Source organism: Piliocolobus tephrosceles, chromosome 16, assembly GCF_002776525.5.
Source record: "Piliocolobus tephrosceles isolate RC106 chromosome 16, ASM277652v3, whole genome shotgun sequence".
Lineage (NCBI taxonomy): Eukaryota > Metazoa > Chordata > Mammalia > Primates > Cercopithecidae > Piliocolobus > Piliocolobus tephrosceles.
This window is the reverse complement of record NC_045449.1, coordinates 54,022,982-54,041,429: the sequence shown is the minus strand read 5'-3', so window position 1 is coordinate 54,041,429 and position 18,448 is coordinate 54,022,982. Positions and strand designations below refer to the sequence as shown.

The 18,448-nt window shown below is 54.9% G+C and overlaps 1 protein-coding gene across 6 annotated transcripts in view; it reads left to right on the top strand.

The window, feature by feature from the left end:
* PLEKHM1 (pleckstrin homology and RUN domain containing M1) overlaps positions 1-18,167 on the top strand; it is a 54,771-nt gene extending 36,604 nt beyond the window's left edge. For 2 of the 6 annotated variants that reach the window (XM_026447630.1, XM_026447633.1), the window contains 6 exons: positions 1,258-2,175; positions 4,754-4,899; positions 8,830-9,023; positions 14,106-14,169; positions 14,688-14,845; positions 16,040-18,167. In XM_026447630.1, the coding sequence (XP_026303415.1) occupies positions 1,258-2,175; positions 4,754-4,899; positions 8,830-9,023; positions 14,106-14,169; positions 14,688-14,845; positions 16,040-16,151 (1,592 nt within the window). In that variant the 3' untranslated portion in view covers positions 16,152-18,167. Of the gene's footprint in view, positions 1-1,257; positions 2,176-4,753; positions 4,900-8,829; positions 9,024-10,384; positions 11,752-14,105; positions 14,301-14,687; positions 14,846-16,039 lie in introns of those variants that run through there. The other 4 variants (XR_003306794.1, XM_026447631.1, XM_026447632.1 and 1 more) reach the window with 4 other exon arrangements.
* The last annotated feature ends 281 nt before the right edge of the window (positions 18,168-18,448 follow it).

Here is an 18,448-nt window from a genome sequence, read left to right as displayed (position 1 = left end):
TTTTTTTTTTTTTTTTGAGGCAGAGTTTCGCTCTTGTTACCCAGGCTAGAGTGCAATGATGTGATATCAGCTCACCACAACCTCCGCTTCCCAGGTTCAAGCAATTCTTCTGCCCCAGCCACCCGAGTAGCTGGGATTACAGGCATGAGCCACCACACCCAGCTCATTTTGTATTTTTAGTAGAGATGGGGTTTCTCCGTGTTGGTCAGGCTGGTCTCGAACTCCCGACCTCCGGTGATCTGCCCGCCTTGGCCTCCTAAAATGCTGGGATTACAGGCGTGAGCCCCTGCGCCTGGCCAATTTTTGCAATTTTAATAGAGATGGTGTTTCGCTATGTTGGCCAGGCTGGAGGATCTGCTGTTTGTTTAAGGTCCTCCAGTGCTTCCTTTCTTTTTTTTTTCTTTGAGACGGAGTCTCACTCTGTCGCCCAGGCTGGAGTGCAGTGGCACAATCTCAGCTCACTACAACCTCCGCCTCCTGGGTTCAAGCTATTCTCCTGCCTCAGCCTCCCAAGTAGCTGGGACTGCAGGCACCCACCACCACACCTGGCTAATTTTTGTATTTTTAGTAGAGATGGGGTTTCACTATATTGGCCAGGCTGGTCTCGATCTCCTGACCTTGTGATCCACCTGCCTCGGCCTCCCAAAGTGCTGGGATTACAGGCGTGAGCCACTGCGTCCAGCCAAGACCAACAGTTTTGATGCCTCTTCAAACAGGTTTTCTGTAAAGGGACCTGAGAAACATGGTGGTCATTAGGGAAGTGCGTGGAGACGAGAGGTGTTTCTAAAGATGGGAGAAATGACAGCGTGCATGTGTGCCAATGGGAGTCACCCAATAGAGAAACAAGGAAACAGCAACAGAGGAGAGAGGGACTGCTCCTTGTCCTTGAGTAGGTTGCGGAAGGAGAGACCTCCTGCACAAATGGAGGGTTTGGCCTCACACAGAAAGAAGCACACTTGGTTCATTCCTGGCAACAGGAGGGAGGGCGTGGGTGTAGGGAACAGGGCGTGTGGAGGTGATCTTTTGGGTGCTTTTATTTTCTCAGTGAAATACAGGACGCAAGAGCGGCAGTGGAGGTGTGAATGGAGATGTTCCTCTCCAGCTTTCAGGGTCCCATGTGATAGTGCCCCGTGGCTGGCCTGTGTTCTGGGGACAGTCACTGTCCACACGCACTGTAGGGCATCAGGCAGCAGAGGCTGCCTTGGGCAGGACAGAGACAGGCCCGCCAACTAATGTGCTTTTTGCCTCTGCCTCCAGGACTGTCCAACCCGTTCCGGGGTCTCATGAAGCTAGGTACCGTGGAGCGGCGGGGGGCAATGGGCATCTGGAAGGAGCTCTTCTGTGAGCTCTCCCCGCTGGAGTTCCGCCTCTACCTGAGCAACGAGGAGCGCACCTGTGTGGAGAACTGCTCCCTGCTGCGCTGTGAGTCTGTGGGGCCGGCCCACAGTGACGGGCGCTTCGAGCTGGTCTTCTCTGGCAAGAAGCTGGCCCTGCGCGCCTCTTCCCAGGATGAAGCCGAGGACTGGCTGGACCGGGTGCGGGAGGCCCTGCAGAAGGTCCGGCCTCAGCAGGAGGATGAGTGGGTGAACGTGCAGTACCCAGACCAGCCTGAGGACCCCCCCGAAGCGCCCCAGGGCTGCCCCTCTCCCTCAGACCTGCTGTCGGAGCCCGCGGCCCTCCAGGGCACGCAGTTTGACTGGTCGTCCGCCCAGGTTCCAGAGCCAGATGCCATCAAGGAGTCCCTGCTGTACTTGTACATGGACAGGACCTGGATGCCCTATATCTTTTCCCTGTCCTTGGAGGCTCTGAAATGTTTCCGCATCAGGAACAATGAGAAGATGCTGAGTGACAGCCATGGCGTGGAGACCATCCGGGACATCCTGCCAGACACGAGCCTTGGGGGCCCGTCCTTCTTCAAAATCATCACGGCCAAGGCCGTCCTGAAGCTGCAGGCCGGGAACGCCGAGGAGGCCGCCCTGTGGAGGGACCTGGTCCGCAAAGTCCTGGCATCTTACTTGGAGACGGCCGAGGAGGCGGTGACCCTGGGCGGGAGCCTGGATGAAAACTGTCAGGAGGTTCTGAAATTTGCCACCCGGGAAAACGGCTTCCTGCTGCAGTACCTGGTGGCCATCCCCATGGAGAAAGGCCTTGACTCCCAAGGCTGCTTCTGCGCAGGTGCCGACTTGCTCCGCTGCCACCCCCAGCCTGCCAGCCTCACTCCGCCTCCTGCGGTTTCCTGATTTAGGCTCCCCACCCTTCTGCCTCCCTGCAAATGCCCCCATCCTTCCCCTAGGGATGAGGCCACAGATGAGGCTTGCCCTGCAGCTTCCGCTCCTCCCCAGCCCCCCCTGGGGCCAGTGCTCTGCTCATAGGCAGTCGGCCCTGCTCACCCATCCCTCTCCTGCCACCTCCCACTGATGGGCGGCAGGCTGGCCACTCACTGCGCTGCTCAGGGAGTCCCAGCACACTTCATTTTCTTCTTGCTCTACTATCCTGTTCTTTCAGAGCAGGGGCATGGTATGCTTCCAAATATTTCTGCTGCTTTTCTAAGTGTACACCCTTTTTTTTTAATTACAAAAATGGGCTGGTGCTATTCAGTGCTGCCCAATAGAACTTTCTGTGATGATGAAAATTTCCTAGATCTATGTGTCCAGTGCCATAGCTGTGAGACACATGGTGCTACCGGGTGCTTAAAGTGTGGCTAGTGTGGTTAAGCAATTGAATTTTCCATTTAAATTCATTTACATTTAAAAGGGGCACACGGGGCTCTTGGCTGCTGTGTTGAGCGCTGGATATATTGTTCTGCAACTTGGTTTTTTCCTACACTGTGGATGTTATTCCAAGTCAGTACATGTGCTATGTCTTCCTCATCATCAAATCTAATACTTCTGTGCTGGGTACTGGGCCAGCTGCTTTATTTGGATTATCTCATTTAAATCTCATAACAACCCTATAGAGATAGGTGCTACTGTTATCATCTCTGTTGATAGGGGAGGACACTGAAGCACAGAGCTGGTAAGTACCTGGTTGGTGCCTGCCACTAAGCTCAGACAGCTAGTAAGTGGCAGAGGCAGAATTTTCCTTTTTTGTTTGTTTGTTCGTTTTAGTAGAGATGGGGTCTCCCCATGTTGCTCAAGCTGGTCTTGAACTCCTAGGCTCAAGCGATCCTCCTGCTTCAGCCTCCCAAAGTGTGGGATTACAGGTGTCAGCAACCATGCCTGGCCAGAGGCAGAATTGGGACCTTGACGGTCAGGCCCCAGAGCCTGTCCTCATAGGCAGGACCCTAGAGGGCATCCCTCTAGGGTATTATTCAAGGGTGTGTGACATCCCCCTGCCCACATTCCATTGTTAGCTCCTCCCACTCCCCCCACCATCCAGGGGCAGATGGCGTCCCATCACCATGGGACCCTCAGGTGACCTGTGAGGGGGTTGCCCTGCTGCAGAAGGCCAGAGCAAGAAGCTGAGCCTTGGTTTGGGAGCTGTCCTGTTGGCGTGGACTGGAGGGAAGCCTGCTTCAAGCTTCTGAAAGGAAGTGGTCTGCGGTTGGCCCCGGGAGGATGGGAGAAGCTAGGCAGAACAGAGCTTCCTGCAGAAAACACCTGCAAGCCTCACTTGGCCTCTCCCCCTCCTGCCCCAGCACTCACACTTTGCTCTTCAGCCTGTGGGGGCCAGGCTCTGAGGGGGCCAGGACTCCAGGGCTTGCGAGAAAGGGTTTCTCGCCTGTGGGTGTGAATGCTGCGGGGGTAACTCTCACCATGGCTGCCACCCACCAGCAGGTGGGACTGTGCCACCAGGGAGTTTGGGTTTCCTTTCTACCCAGCAGGCATGGCTCAGTGGCAGACACCAAACACTGGCATCTGGGTTGTCTTTCATAATTTGCAGGGTACTTGCAGAACCTTGTCTCATTTAAGCTTTGTAATAACCCCACAAAATAGCTGGTAGTGACTGAATTTTACAGTCACTCAAATGGAGCTTTGAGAAATTAGATGAAGGTCAGGGTGAGGCAGCTGGTGAGCAACACAGCCCGCCCTATGGTCTCAAGGCCCTGGGGACCCTTCTGCCTGCCCCGGAGGAGTCGACACATGTTCAGAATTTGAGTCAGGGCCTCTGCTTTTTGCCCGGGGCACACCCCACTCCCATTCCCACTGGCCCCAGCTGTGGAGACGCCTCCAACAAAGGGGCCGAAGCCAGTCCTGCCCCACAGTCCCGAGGGATCCAACACTGTGCGGACTCCCCTGCCGCCTGCTGGCTGCCCATCCACTCCCTGTTGCCATCCCCGACCCCAGTCCCTGCCCCCCAGCTGCTTCGCTGCTCGCCACAGCCCCTACTCTGCTGCTTCCATTCTGGGGCCCAAGTGGAGGGGTGGACCGAGAGGAGGCTGGCATTGCCAAGCCAGCAGTGGGGACACTGGACACAGGCAGCAAGGAGTAATGGAGCAGAACGCAGGCTCTGGAACCAGCCAAACCCAGATCTGAATGCCAGCCACGCCACTTTATCACTATGTGACCAGACAGATTCCCTAACCTCTCTGAGCATCCATTTCTTCAGCTGTAAAATAATGATAGTTCTTACAGAGTGTTGTTGTAAAGATTAATTAGTAGGGGAGTTCTGAGTGGTGGAAATACGAGTGGTTATTCTTGTGTTTGTACCTACCTTTAAAAACAAAATTAGCAGATCCTTTCCACCACAGCAGCTCCCAAGTTACTAGGAGCTGACTCTAGCCACACCACTCACTCTCTACCCATCTCCCCAGGCTGCTCCCGGCAGATCGGCTTCTCCTTTGTGCGACCCAAGCTCTGTGCCTTCTCTGGCCTCTATTACTGTGACATCTGCCACCAAGACGATGCCTCAGTGATTCCGGCCAGGATCATCCACAACTGGGACCTCACCAAGCGCCCGGTAAGTCTCGAGCCCAGCCTGTCACAGCCACTCAGGGCTGCTGAGGGACAGAGGGGTGTTCACTCCTCTTTGCTGCTGCTGTTCATCTGTTTAGAGGAGTTTGGTTCCTCTAAACAAGGGAAGCCGGAGTCACTGGTTCAGGCACTGATGTGGGGGAGCTAACCAAGAGAAAAGCTTGGTGCCTGTCCACAGCCCTGGGCAGAGCTCTGTCGGTGGCTGTCTTAGTCCCCAGGAGGGAGTCTGAGGATGGTTTCCTGAAGCTACAAACATAACTGCTTAAGGTACCAGCAGATAAATGTTAGATAGATAGATAGATAGATAGATAGATAGATAGATAGATAGATAGATAGATAGAAAGAAAGAAAGAAAGAATTGATAGAATAGATTAGATATGTAGATGGATGCATGGCTGGGTGGGTGGGCAGGTAGGTAGGTGGATGAGCAGGTGGCTACATGGATGGGTAGGTGAATGGTGGATGGGTTGATGGGTAGGTAGTTGGGTAGATTGGTGAATGGGTGGATAGGTAGGTGGATGGGTGCCTGGGTGGGCAGATGGGTAAATGGTTAGGTGGATGAGTGGATGGGTTGGTGGGTAGGTGGATGGGTAGGTAGATGGGTAGATGGGTAGGTGAATGGGTAGATGGGTAGATGGTGGGTATATGGCTGGGTGGATGGGTGAATACGTAGGTGGATGGGTAGATGGGCTGGCCAGCGAGCTGGCTATACCTTGGAGCAGTCATCCTTACCTTTGCCAACCCTATGAGGCCCAGATGACTGCACCCCCCTGCAGGCCCTGCATGGGCATATTTATTTCATGTTTTGAAAAGCACTTTTTCTGTGGCTCCCCCCATTTTTAAGATAATACATGGTTATTGTTTAACATTTTAAAATTACAGAAAAGCCCAAAGACCAATCAAAATTCTGTGCCGTAACCCAGAGGTCACCATTATTAACATTTTGGGGTATACCCTTTTCTGTGCATTTATTGACATATGCATCTATTTTTTATAAAGTTGGGATCAGACAGGACTCATACTGCTTTATAAGAAGCTTGGTTCACTTAATATTATACCTTGGGTATAATACTAATTTTTTATGTTCACCAAATGATTTTGAATAAGATGTACCCTAAAGTCTTTCAGAATTTTCCTTGTCTCCAGCTGAACTTAGCCACTTTCCTAGCTATGTTACCATGAGCAAATTAGCTTCAGCTTCCTCATCTGTAAAAGGAGGATTAACAACAGTGTCTGTGGTGGGGCTGTTGGGAGGGCAGGTGTGGCAGTGTGTGCCTGTCAGTTAGAACAGTGTCCTTTCTCTCCCTGGGGCCTATCACACCTCCTGCCTATTCACCCACCCATCTCCCTAATTCACTTGGTCAGTGTCTGCCTCAAGGGGTGCAAATTTGGTTTTCTTCCAAAGGCACAGATTTCTATTAAGACAGACACAGAAACACAAGGAAGAAGCTGTTTGCTCCTCTGGAGAGTCAGGGCCTGCCAGCTATGTAGTCCTGATGTGTGGCTGTGTCCTCATCGTAGTGCAGGGAAGGTGACTCTTTCAGTCAGTTCTACCTCAGCCTCCACCTCCCTGGGATGGGGAAACCCCGCAGAAGTTGGCTTCATTTTGATTTTTTTGTTGTTTGCCTTGTCCCCACCCCTGCTCTCAGTGTTAAATATTTAACCATATAGAGGAAATTAAACCTCAAAATCACCAAAAAATGCAAACAACCCTTTGATCATAAAACACGTTCACTATTTACAGGACCCTGATACTTCCATTGAGCCATCTCCTTATTCACTGCCCTCATCCTTGTGCCACTTCCTTTTCTAACTAGAAAAGTACAGTCCTTCTCTAGGCATATCTGAGATCAGGAAATCCTCAGCTTGCTCTCCCTCTCAAAAATTGCTGGCCTAGGAAAGACAGGGAAATTCAAGATAGAAAGTGGCCGTCCCACGGGTTTGGGGCCTTATTGTTCACCATTGCTGTTCTGGCTGACCCACTTGTGCTGAGGCCTGGCTGGCACCGACAGGATGTCAGCCCAGGGGTGAGGCTTCTCTCTGTCTGTCTCCTCCATTCTCACAGGATAGGAACAGTCGCTGGGGAGCACAAAGCCGCTGCCCATCCGCAGTGCTTGGCAGTGTTCCGCACACATTCCTGTGTGTTATTTCATCAGAGCCTCACCCAAGGCCTGGGGCCAAGTAATGGGAAGAACTGAGTTAGGGTTAGAGAAGTCACCCAAGTCACCAGGAGTTTGCCATTGGGCTCTCCCTAGGTTGGGGGGCTGGTACCTCAGGGCCCCAGGCTATGGGAAAATAAGAGGTTGTCCATTGCTGGGGGAGGTGAGAGATGCTGGTGGAGCTGGGAGACAAGACGTCAGAGGTCCCCTCAGCCCCCAGATACAGGGGTAGGTCTCCTGAGGGCCAGTTTCGTCCCCCAGCCCTCAAGGGGACAACAGGGCCACACCAGGCACTCACACAGCAACTGATAGCAACTCACATTTACTGGGGATGTGCCACCTGCCAGGCCCTGTGCCAGGAGCTCTCCTGGAATACCTCTTAATCTGAATTCAAAATAATCCCATGAGAAAGAAGCCTCAGTCCTGGGCTGACATCCTGCCGAGTGCTGGGCCTCAGCACTAAAGCAGCAGCAGCGAACAAAAAGGCCCCAAACCAGTGAGCCTTAGTTGCTCTCATTTTCCCCATTTTACAGATGAGGAAATTGAGTCACAGAGCGGGATAAGTTTCACCAGGTCATATAGGTATAAAGTGGTGGAGGCAGGATTCAATTCTGTTCTGACTCCGAAGCCAGACTTTTTTTTTTGCCTACACAATTTATTAGAATTTGAAAACGTTACTGGATAAGACAGTCAAATAAATCAATTTCATTTCTATACATCAGCAAACAAATTACTATTTTATAAGATAATCATTTATAATAGTATCAAAAACAAAACCACCAGAAATAAAATATGTAATGAAAGGACTAGTTAAGATGTTAAAGATCTGAGCTGGGCCAGACTTGTAACCACTATGCACTTTTTGGCTGTGGAGAACGGCTCCTCCGTCCTTATAATGCAGCGAGGCCACTGCAGGGGAGGGGGCTTCTGGTTAGTGCAGCAGCCTGGTGTTCAGAGATGACACCTCAGCTCAGACCTGACAGGTTCTGCGGGCGGGTTGTATAAGCCACGTTAGCTCCTCTAAGCCTCCGTTTCCTCATCTAGAAAACGGGGACAGGGACACCCTCCCTAACGGGTTGTTCTGAGGATGAAGGGAGAATGTGGTCAAGTTCCTGGCCCAGTGTTTTGCAAATAGTAGGTGCTCGATTATTGGTGTTGGTATTAGGATCAGGCCCAAGGGTAGAACCTTCAACACCCTGTCAGCCAGGAGAGACTGAGACGGATCACTCAGCTGCACACGGAGCCCCGGTGTTGCTGCTGGTGTGAGCTGAGGGAGCTCAGGGAAGCCTGTTGGTGAGCTGTGTCTGATCTGTAGCTTCCTGTGGCTGGAGCCTGACTCAGCCCGTCACCTGGTTCCTGAGTCAGGGCACAGAGGGGAGTGCCTGTTTCCTTTAGTGGGGGGAAATGGGGGCCAGGAGGACAGGAAAGAGTGGGAAGGATCTGTGAGGCCCAGAGGGAGGGGGCGTTACCAGAGCAGTCCCTCCCTCATCTCAGCATGGTTGGGGAGGGGGCAGCGCCCCTTGCCATTAAAGGGAGAGCGGGTTTGGGAGTCAGGTAAACTGGGTTCAGAGCTTGACTGGACCATTTGCAAGCTGGGTGACCCTAGCCAAATCTCCTGATCTCCTTGAGACTCCGTTTCCCATCTGTAAAATGAAGATAGCCTCTCAGGTAAATGAGCAGGTCATGTGGCACCTGGCCGGGCAGTGCTCACTGAACAGCCATTCCTTCCCATCCCCAATGCCTGGTGGTACCCCCAGATCTGCAGACAGGCCCTGAAGTTTCTGACACAGATCCGGGCCCAGCCCCTCATCAACCTGCAGATGGTGAACGCGTCTCTGTACGAGCATGTGGAGCGGATGCACCTCATTGGGAGGAGCCGGGAGCAGCTGAAGCTCCTGGGGGATTACCTGGGCCTGTGCCGGAGCGGCGCCCTGAAGGAGCTCAGCAAGAGGTGAGCAACCTCTATGTGCATGTGTGTGTGTGCACATAAACACACATACATATATGTACACGTACACACACACGTGCACACACGTACACACAAATGCATAGACATGCACACACATGCACATGTGCACAAATGTACACACATGCAGGCACTCATGCACATGCAGACACACACACACACAGGGGCAGGGCCCAGGGCAAGGCGTCCACCTGGAGGAAACCTGGGCGGAGAGCTTCCCATTGGGCCTGGGAAATAATCACATCTTTTGGGGGTGATTTTGGGGTTTTGTTCATGTAACCATTTGTTTACTCAAAAACATGGACTGAGAACATGCTAAGCACTGCACACCTGGCGAGGCATGTGGGCTCCAACACTGAGCAGGGCAGAGCCAGGGCCGACCCACCGGAAGCCTCTGGCCTGGCAGGGAAGACTGGTGGGAAAGTCAGCAACTGCATCTGGGGGTGAGGGTGAGAGGCAGGATGTCCTGGAGCCACAGAGGCTTGACATCCAGCCCAGATGAGAGGAGGACAAAGCAGAAAAGACTTCCTGGAGGAAGTGACTTCTAAGGTGAGACCTGAAAAATTAGGAAGAATTAGAAAGGAGAAGCAAAGGGGGAAACAGCGTTCCAGACAGAAGGAATAGCACGCACAGGCCATGAACAAAGGCACCGTCGGTGGAAAGCCCAGAGAGAACTTTGGCTATGGTGAGGAGGGAAGTGGGGAGTGTGGCGAGAGGCAGGCGAGGGCCAGATGTCCCCACCTCTTCCCCGTCCCAGCCAGTCATCTGGCCCATGCCAGCTTCCCTCCTGAAATTATCCAAAGAAGACGTGATCGGGGCAGGGCCCTCAGGATGCCCTTCAGGAAGCTTCTCTCACCAAGGGCCTGGGGCCTTTGGTGCTCAGGAATGGGATGTGATGCTGGGCTTCAACAAGGACTCAGGTCTCTCCGTTCCTGTCATAAATGCTTCCTAGTCCTCAGGTCACAGCCCAGGCCATAGTCTTCCCAGGGCTGTGCTCTCCCAGCACCCTCAGGAGGCCAGACCTCATGTGAAGAAGCCTGCCGGTGCCTACTGCCCAGCATGGGCTTTGAGTCCACCTCTTCTGGGTTTCTGGGGGCAGGGACCAGCTCACAAGCCCCTCCAGGTTCCTCCGTCTGGCCTTCCCTCACCACAGGGCTGGCCTGGAGAGCGCCTCTCCGAAGACTGCCTCTTCCATCCTGGCTGCAGTGCTCCCAGAGCCGGGCCTCCTCAAGGCCAGGGTGTGCCCCGAGCAGGGGCTCTCAAGGGGTGCTGCAGGGGGCTCTCCCCTAGGCAAAGAGGAGAATCTGGCCCCACAGCTGCCAGCTGAGCCTCGGTCTCCTCTGCAGGGCCTGAAAGAACAGAAAGCCCTCTGGGGACCTACCATGTGGGACCCTAGACCCTAGAAGGCTTCACCCCTGAAGGCTCTGCCCATCCCAAGCATCCGAAGGTGACTGGGTCTCCACCTCTTGGCAAGCGCGGACTCGCTCCCTACCTCTGAGAGTCCAGAGAGACTGTCCTCCTGCCCACCTGACCAGGTGGTGAAATCTCTGGGATCGGGTGGGGCCTCATCACCCTCCTTGGTCAAGGAGCCAAGTACTTGCACAGGCCTGCAGACCTGTGTAGACCAGGTGCCTGTGGGGTGGGTTGTGGGCCCCAGCCCCATACACCCGTCCGCACCCTGCTGAGAGAGTTTGTTCATTGGCTTTACTGACCTGTCTCTGCGGGCACCAGGGGCAGCCCTGTCTCTCTCCCTGGCCCTCCTGCTTCGTCCCTGGGCAGCAGCGCCGTACTCCTGCTATGTGTCCAGCCTGCTTCCCATGCCTGTGGAAGTCCCATGGAAACAGCACAGGGCAGGGGAAACCGTATGGGAGCCCCTCACCCACTGTGCGTCAGGAAAGTTGCTTCACTTCTCTGGGTCCAGCTTTCCCATCTATGAAATGGGCCAGTGATTCCTCCATTCCTGTGGCCTCCTAAACAGTGGTGAGGGCTGCATGAGGGACCCAGAGTCTGGGCCACAGATGGCCCTGGGTTAGCATTGTGTGTGCCCTGAGGGCACCTGATCCAGCCTTGGCAGGGGCCAAAGGAGCTTCCAGAGGAGATGGCATCTGAGCTGAGGGCACGCAGAGTTCTTTTCCTTTTTTCTTCTAAAATGTTTTTCTTCTTTACAAAGGTCAGTGTTTCAAGCGAGGGGCATTTATGAAAGGGAATAAAGCAGACCATTCAGTCAGCCCTTCTCAGAGCCCACCGCCACCTGCTTCTGCACCTCATTCCATGCACACACACATGTTGCCACAACACCAGTAGCATTGTGTGTCTGTTGAACTGGGGTTTAGAAAAATGAGGAAAGAGTAGAAAGGGCAGGGGAGAACCTGGCTTTCCTGGCTAAGGGACCGGTAGCAAGAGGCTGGCCGGAGCACAGCTCACTGACGCCCTTGAGGGGCTCTGGGCAGCTGGGCTTCGGGTACAGGGGCCAGAACTCAAAGGGCCCTCGAGGCCTTCGGATTTGATCTGCTACTTGTGGGGAACCATTGAAGGGTTTTGAGCACGGGGCTATCACTTCTGATCAACGGCTTAGAAAAGACCACTCTGAAAAGACCAGGCACGGTGGCTCACGCCTGTAATCCCAGCACTTTGGGAGGCCAAGGCGGGTGGATCACCTGAGGTCAGGAGTTTGAGACCAGCCTGGCCAACATAGGGAAACCTCGTCTCTACTAAAAATACAAAATTAGCCGGGCGTGGTGGCAGGCGCCTGTAATCCCAGCTACTAGGGAGGGTGGAGCAGGAGAATCACTTGAACCCAGGAGGCAGAGTTTGCAGTGAGCCAAAATCATGCCACTGCACTCCAGGCTGGGAGACAGAGTGAGACTCCATCTCAAAAACAAAACACACACACAAAAAGACCATTCTGGCCCCAGCAGAGTGCAGTTGGTGAAGGGGAGAGCCCTGGGTGGCAGCTGGTGTTAGTAATTAACACCAGGGAGCTGGGCCTGGACCAAGTCAGCCAGAGGGAAGGTTGAGAGGAGGAGAGGGCTGAGGCATGGGCAGGTCTTAGATGTGGGACGGGAAGTCGGGGAGGAGCTGTCCTGCACTAGTGGCAGCTGCCTGGCCGGATTCTCTCCAGCAGACCGAGGACCTGACTCCAAGAGCCAGAGAAGCCCCTGAGAGTGTCCTCTCCAGCCCTTGGGAGGAAGCCATCACAGAAATGCCCCACACCCTGTCCACCCACCATACCTCGGTGTCCCTCCCAACGGCCAGGGAGCGGTGGGGAGAGGAGGAGCCAGGGCTCAGGAGGCAGGTGGCACCCAGGCCCCCACCCATGTCCCCCCGATCTTCCAGCCCTTGCCCGGCCCTCTCCTTCCCCATCACTTCATCGGTTCCAGGAGCTAAGATTTGACCTCTCCCCTCATTTTCCTCTCTCCTAGAGAGCCCTCCAGATTCCTGTGGTCTCTTTCCCAGCCTCACGCCAGAGGACAAAGAGGGTTCACCTCATTGTGTGGGTGAAGAAACTGAGGCCCCAAGTAGGCCTGGCTGTGCCCCGGTGCACGAGAGTTTCTTTCCTGGAGGCCAGGAGGGGAAGTGGCCTCTCACCCCTGGGCCAGCACCGTCTCCCCTCTGGCCTTGACTGAGCACTGCGGAGAAGCCAGTTGCAAGTCCTTGCTGAGAGGGTGACAGGCCCAGGGCACAGGGGCTCCCAGAGCTTCCACGACTATGGTCAGAGGATGGATGGCAAAGCTAATTCTCCATCCAGATCAGCCCACACTCCTGCCAGCTCAGGGCCAACCTGTGTCCCCCCTGCCTGCTGTGTCCCATGTTTTCTCGGTGACAAATGGCAGCTTCCCTTCCTAGAGTGCAGGAATTTTACTGGGGACACCAGCATGGTAAACTGAGGGGACAGTTGGCATCTTGGCCTATATGGCTGCTTGGTGGGACTCACCGTCTCTACCCCGGATTGGGCTCCCCTGGACCACAGCTGAGGCCACCAGCTGGGACAAGGCCAAGCCCCCATTCCAGATGCTCCACAGCTTGCACCCAGGAGGCCCAGACCCAGGGCTGGCACCATCCTGTCCCCAGATGTCTGGAGCATCCTGGGGCAGGTTCCCAAGCATCCTCTGACTTGGAGTAACCTCCCACCACCAGTACCCACACAAACACACACAGCCAGGCCAGGCAGGTTTTGCACCAGGGGACTTTCTGCAGGTGTTTCCTCTCCATCAGGATGGGGCCCGCTGGATCCCGCCCGTTGTGGTGGAAACTAGAGCTGCATTGGCGGCTGAGCCCTTGTTCTCTGCTGCCCCAGCCACCTCTGAAATGGGATCTGCTATACTTAGGACACGTCTCAGTTGCTGTCGTGTAGCACTGAAACCAGACACTTTAATGCCTGTCCCTCAGCCAAACCAGGGGCCAAACAGGAGGGCAGAGGCCATATCCTGTGCATTTCTGTCCCCAGCACTGTCCTTGGTATGTAATGGTGGCAATAATGACAACAACCTGTATCTCTAGGCATTTGCCAGGTAGACGGGTGCAGGCTCTGGAGCCAGGCCCCTATGTTCAAACTCCAGCTCTCCTGCCTACTAGCTGTGTGACCTCAGGCAAGTGATTTAACCTATTTCCTCTTCTCAGTTGGGATTGTGATAGTACCAGCCTCACAGGATTATTGTGAGAATCAAATGAATGAATGCGTATGAAGCTCTTAGCCCAGTTCCGGGTCTAAGGTTCCAGGTGTCTGCAGCCATCCTCCTCCTTATGAGTAATTATGTGTTTACTGTGAGCTCGGCACCAAGCCAAATGCTTTAAATAAGTTACTTAATCCAGACAACTCCATTTCCCAGAGAGGGAAACCCAAGGTTCAGAGAGGTTGAGTAACTTGCCCAAGGTCCCACCAGCTAGTTAGTTACCTTGAAGACCAGGCCCCAAGCCCACGCAGGCCGAATTACGCTCCTAGCCCCTGCCCCGCCCAGGCGGCAGGTGTCTGTCTGGTGAGCAGCGCCAGGGGAATGAAAACAAACAACACAGGTTGGCCCAGGTCTTGGAAACCGCTCTAAAGAATCACTTGTGTTTTGTTTGAAGGCTCAACCACAGGAATTATCTCTTGGAGTCTCCACATAGGTTCAGTGTTGCTGACCTCCAGCAGGTGAGAGTGTGCTGCTTCCCCCGCCCAGACCTCCAGAGAGACTTCATTCCGGGAGAAGTCAGCAAGGAAGACGGGAGCGGGTGTCTGTAGTTTCCTGAAGACAGCAGTCTGCAGCTTTTCTGCAGCTCAGGGTGGGTTGCCCTGCTGCCCCAGCTTCCTAGGCAGGGATGGATACCCCCAGCACCCTGGAATAAGCAAGCACTCCAGCAACCCCAGGATCACAGGAAGAGAGTTTGGAATACTCCTTTCCCCAGGGGGAGGGTTCCATGGAGTCGGGTCTCTGTGAATCCCATTAGCCCTGAGTGACCTCAGTGCCCACGGGCTGGACGCTGGCACTGCTCAGCCTGACTCAGGGAGGTTTTCTTTTCTTGCCCACGTGGAAACTAGGGGTAGAAGTTCTCCAGGCAGGGTGCTATGGCGCCTCAGTGCAGGTGCTTGAAAGGCCTGGGGCCTCAGTTTACCAGCCCCCCACAGATCGCAGATAGGGTATATGAAGGACTCCTACTTGCCCTCCGCAGATTGCAGACGGGGTGTATGAAGGATTCCTCAAGGCCCTGATCGAATTCGCCTCCCAGCATGTCTACCACTGCGACCTGTGCACCCAGCGCGGCTTCATCTGCCAGATCTGCCGGCACCACGACATCATCTTCCCGTTTGAGTTTGACACCACAGTCAGGTATGTGGCACACCCAGCCAGCCGTCTCCCAGCCCCACCCTTCCCCACACCCACAGCCTGGCCCAAGCACTCAGGGCAGCAGGCCTCGCTGTATGGGCAGGAGCATATTGAACATTGGCTTTGTGCCGTGCCAAGGGATGGCGCAGTTGTTTGGGACAGCCCATGCCCTGGCCAGTCCTGGCCAGCTCCGGTCCAGCTCAGGAGACAAGACAAGCTTTCCCAGGACTCCTCTGCCTCTACAGAACCATCTGTCTTCCTAGAGGTGGCTGCCGGCTCTCTGAATGGAGCTGCTGAAGCCACAGAGTATCCATGGGTTGAAGAGGATTGTATGAGTTACTGCCCTGCACTGTTGGCATGAGACCAGGCACAAAGTGGGCACCTGGTGGGTGGTACCTGCCACTGCCACTGCATCTGTTGCTGAAATGATCACTCTTGTTCCCAGTTATTGCTCATTATCAGCAACCTCTCAATGGAAAAATTTGTCCAGACTTCCTGCAACCCATGTGGGAGTGGAAAACTGAACTGGGAACATTAGTTCTTTTTCTGTCGGTGTCCACTGGCCGGGATTCAGCCCTGAATGGGCCTGGGGCTGAGCTTTTAAAATTATACCATCTTGGCCGGGCGTGGTGGCTCACGCCTGTAATCCGAGCACTTTGGGAGGCCGAGGCAGGTGGATCCCTTGAGGTCAGGAGTTCGAGACCAGCCTGGCCAACATGGTGAAACCTCGTCTCCACTAAAAACACAAAAGTAAGCCAGGTGTGGTGGTGGACACCTGTAATCCCAGCTACTTGGGAGGCTGAGGCAGGGGAATCACTTGAATCTGGGAGGCAGAGGTTGCAGTGAGCCGATTTCATGCCACTGCACTCCAGCCTGGGCAACAGAGCAAGACTCTGAAAAATAAATAAAATAAGTAAATGTTTTTTAAATACAGGCAAGAAATCTTTAATGACTCTCAAGCAGCATTTATTAAAAAAATGCAGTAGGACAGAGAAAATCAGTGTGCATTGTGTGACATATCGGTAAGCACTGTTTCGAGAATCTCATGTTCCGGAATGGAGAGGTACAGTGTGCGTGCGTGGGTTACACAGTACGTCACAGCCGTATCATGGGTTCTGGTCAAAAGCGCTGGCCAGCGTGGCCACAGGGCAACCTCTAGCCCAGCCAGCACCAGCAGGCGTGCTGCTCTCTCCCCAGGTGTGCCGAGTGCAAGACCGTCTTCCACCAGAGCTGCCAGGCTGTGGTGAAGAAGGGCTGCCCCCGCTGTGCCCGCCGGCGCAAGTACCAGGAACAGAATGTTTTCGCCTGATGCCCATCTGCTGACCCCGCTCTGAAGGCCAGGGGTGAGTGCGGCTCAGCCATCCCAGCTGGGTTTGCCATCAGCCCAGGATACTCACCGTGTCACAGCTGTGTCCCCTTGTCAGGAAGACCCTCAGATGTGACCAGAGCACCGGCCTTCCAGAGAAAGCCCCGTAAGTCCCTCTGATGTCCCCCGGCCCCCTCACCACCCCTCTGCTGCAGGAGGCGTGGCCACCACCAGATGCTCCCTGTCTCGGGGCAGACAGGGTCTTTTACTCACCAGGCCCTGGCTCACCAGCGTCCCGGCACCTCCGTTAGGGCTGCCCAGACACTGTGGAAAGGAGGCTTGGGGAGCATTTTCAATTCCACATTCCTGATTAAAAGGTCTAGTTTTTTAAGGTGGGTTTTTCCCATTCATATTTCAACAGAAAGTATTTTTTTATTCGTGACCCTACGCGAGTCACCCAAGAAATCAAGACATTCTCACCCCCAGTGGGTGCACAGGAGCCACTCAGGCCTGGCCTAGAGGCAGCGGGTGGCTGGCGGGCAGGCCACTGCTGGGACAGGGCCTGTGGGCCCACCCAGTGCCTTTCCTTGGCCCTCACTGCCAGTGCCAAACCGCCCCTCAGCAGGGCAGGGCCAGTCCTTGTGACCCCGCTTCCTCTCTGTCTCCTCTTTACTCCTCACCCCAGTGCGTCTCGCCTGCTGAGCACACCCCTTTCTCAGCGCCAGAGCCCCTAGCTCTTCTCTAGCCTGGGGCCTTGGTCCCATTAGGAGGAGAAATGACTGGAAACCAGCACTGTCAGCACTTTGAGCCCTCCTCGGTTTAGGGAGGGTCACCGTCTTGCCCACCCCCGATCCCCGTGCCCTCCTCACCCCTCTACAGATAGGGGCGCTGCTGCAGATGCTCCAGGCCCACCTTGGTGGGTGCCCGGGGTCACACTCTGCCTGACTAACCCCTGCCAGGGCACAGATAGGCAGGACCCCAGAGAGGGCAGGCAGCCCGGCCCTGCACTGTGGAGAAGTGACCTGGTCCTTTGCCCTAAGCTGTGCAGGGCGTGCCAGGGAGCTGCCCTGTGGATACAGCTGCCGCCTCACAAAGCCATGAATTCCCGAAGCATCACTGAACTTGCCCAGCCAGGACATGGAGACTGAAGAACTTCCCCGGAGCAGGACTGCCTTTGAAGGGGCCTTGGGGCTGGGGTGGGAGCCTGGAATTGTTTTCAAAGCGATGTTCAGACCCTCCAGGCTTCGGGGAAATGTGGGTTTGCTGGTCTGTCCGTCGCCTTCCCCCACCTCTCCTGGACCCAGCAGGCCCTCAGTCCTAGCTCTGTCGCCTTCCTCCACCTCTCCTGGACCCAGCAGGCCCTCAGTCCTAGCTGTCTTACCTGTGCTCAGCTTGGAGCCTGAGGCCTCAGGTGGAGATCCGCATGTCACTGTCAGAGATGAGCCCACCTCCACCCTTCCCTGGGGGCGATCAGCTGCTGAGTCACCCACCCAGCCTTGGAGCTGGATCCCTGTGCATCAGAACAGAGGCGGCAGTGGCAGGCAGGTGGAGGCTGCGCACAGCTTCTCCCGGTCATGGCGCACACCTGTGCCCAGACGCCAACGCCTCCTAAGCCAGGAGCTGGGTTTATGCACCGCCATGGCCCACATAAACCCTCCACCACAAGCCGGGCCTAGTCAGAGCCCTCATTGCCCCATCCCTGAGTGGGCAGGAGCCTGGCCTGGGGAGGGCTTGGGCCTGTGAGGATTCTCTCTGAAGGTGCCCTTGGAGGTAGCAGGGTTGAGGCCCTGAGGGGCCCATTCCCCAGAAGCTGCCAGTGTTTTCTGATGCGTTGACTCTTCCTGCCTCCCCTCCCTCAGAAAGGTAGTGCCCACACTATTTTTAAAATGTTATTTTATGCAATACACTGTTCCTAGTGAGCAGGGCTCTGGCCCTGAGGAGTCTTTGCAATGTATTGAAGGAATTGCTGCCATGTGAATTTTGAATGATTTTGCAGTAAAGACCTGATCTTTCTCATCACTGGTCTGGCTTCTGAATTCTAACACTGCCACTGCCTGGGAGGAGACCACCAGCCATCGTTACCATCTGTCAGGGGCCCCTACCCTCCTGTTAGTCCCTGGCACAGGGGAAGGCTTGGGAGGTCCGTGACAAACACTTGTAGGCAGAGGGCTTGCATGCCAGGAGTGGGCAGGGAGAAGAGAGTAAGAAAGCCACCTTGCCAAGCCCAGCAGTCAGGGTCTCTGGGGAGGTGTACTCACACGTGTATAACAACTCAAGCTGATTCCATGCCGGTGGCTTCT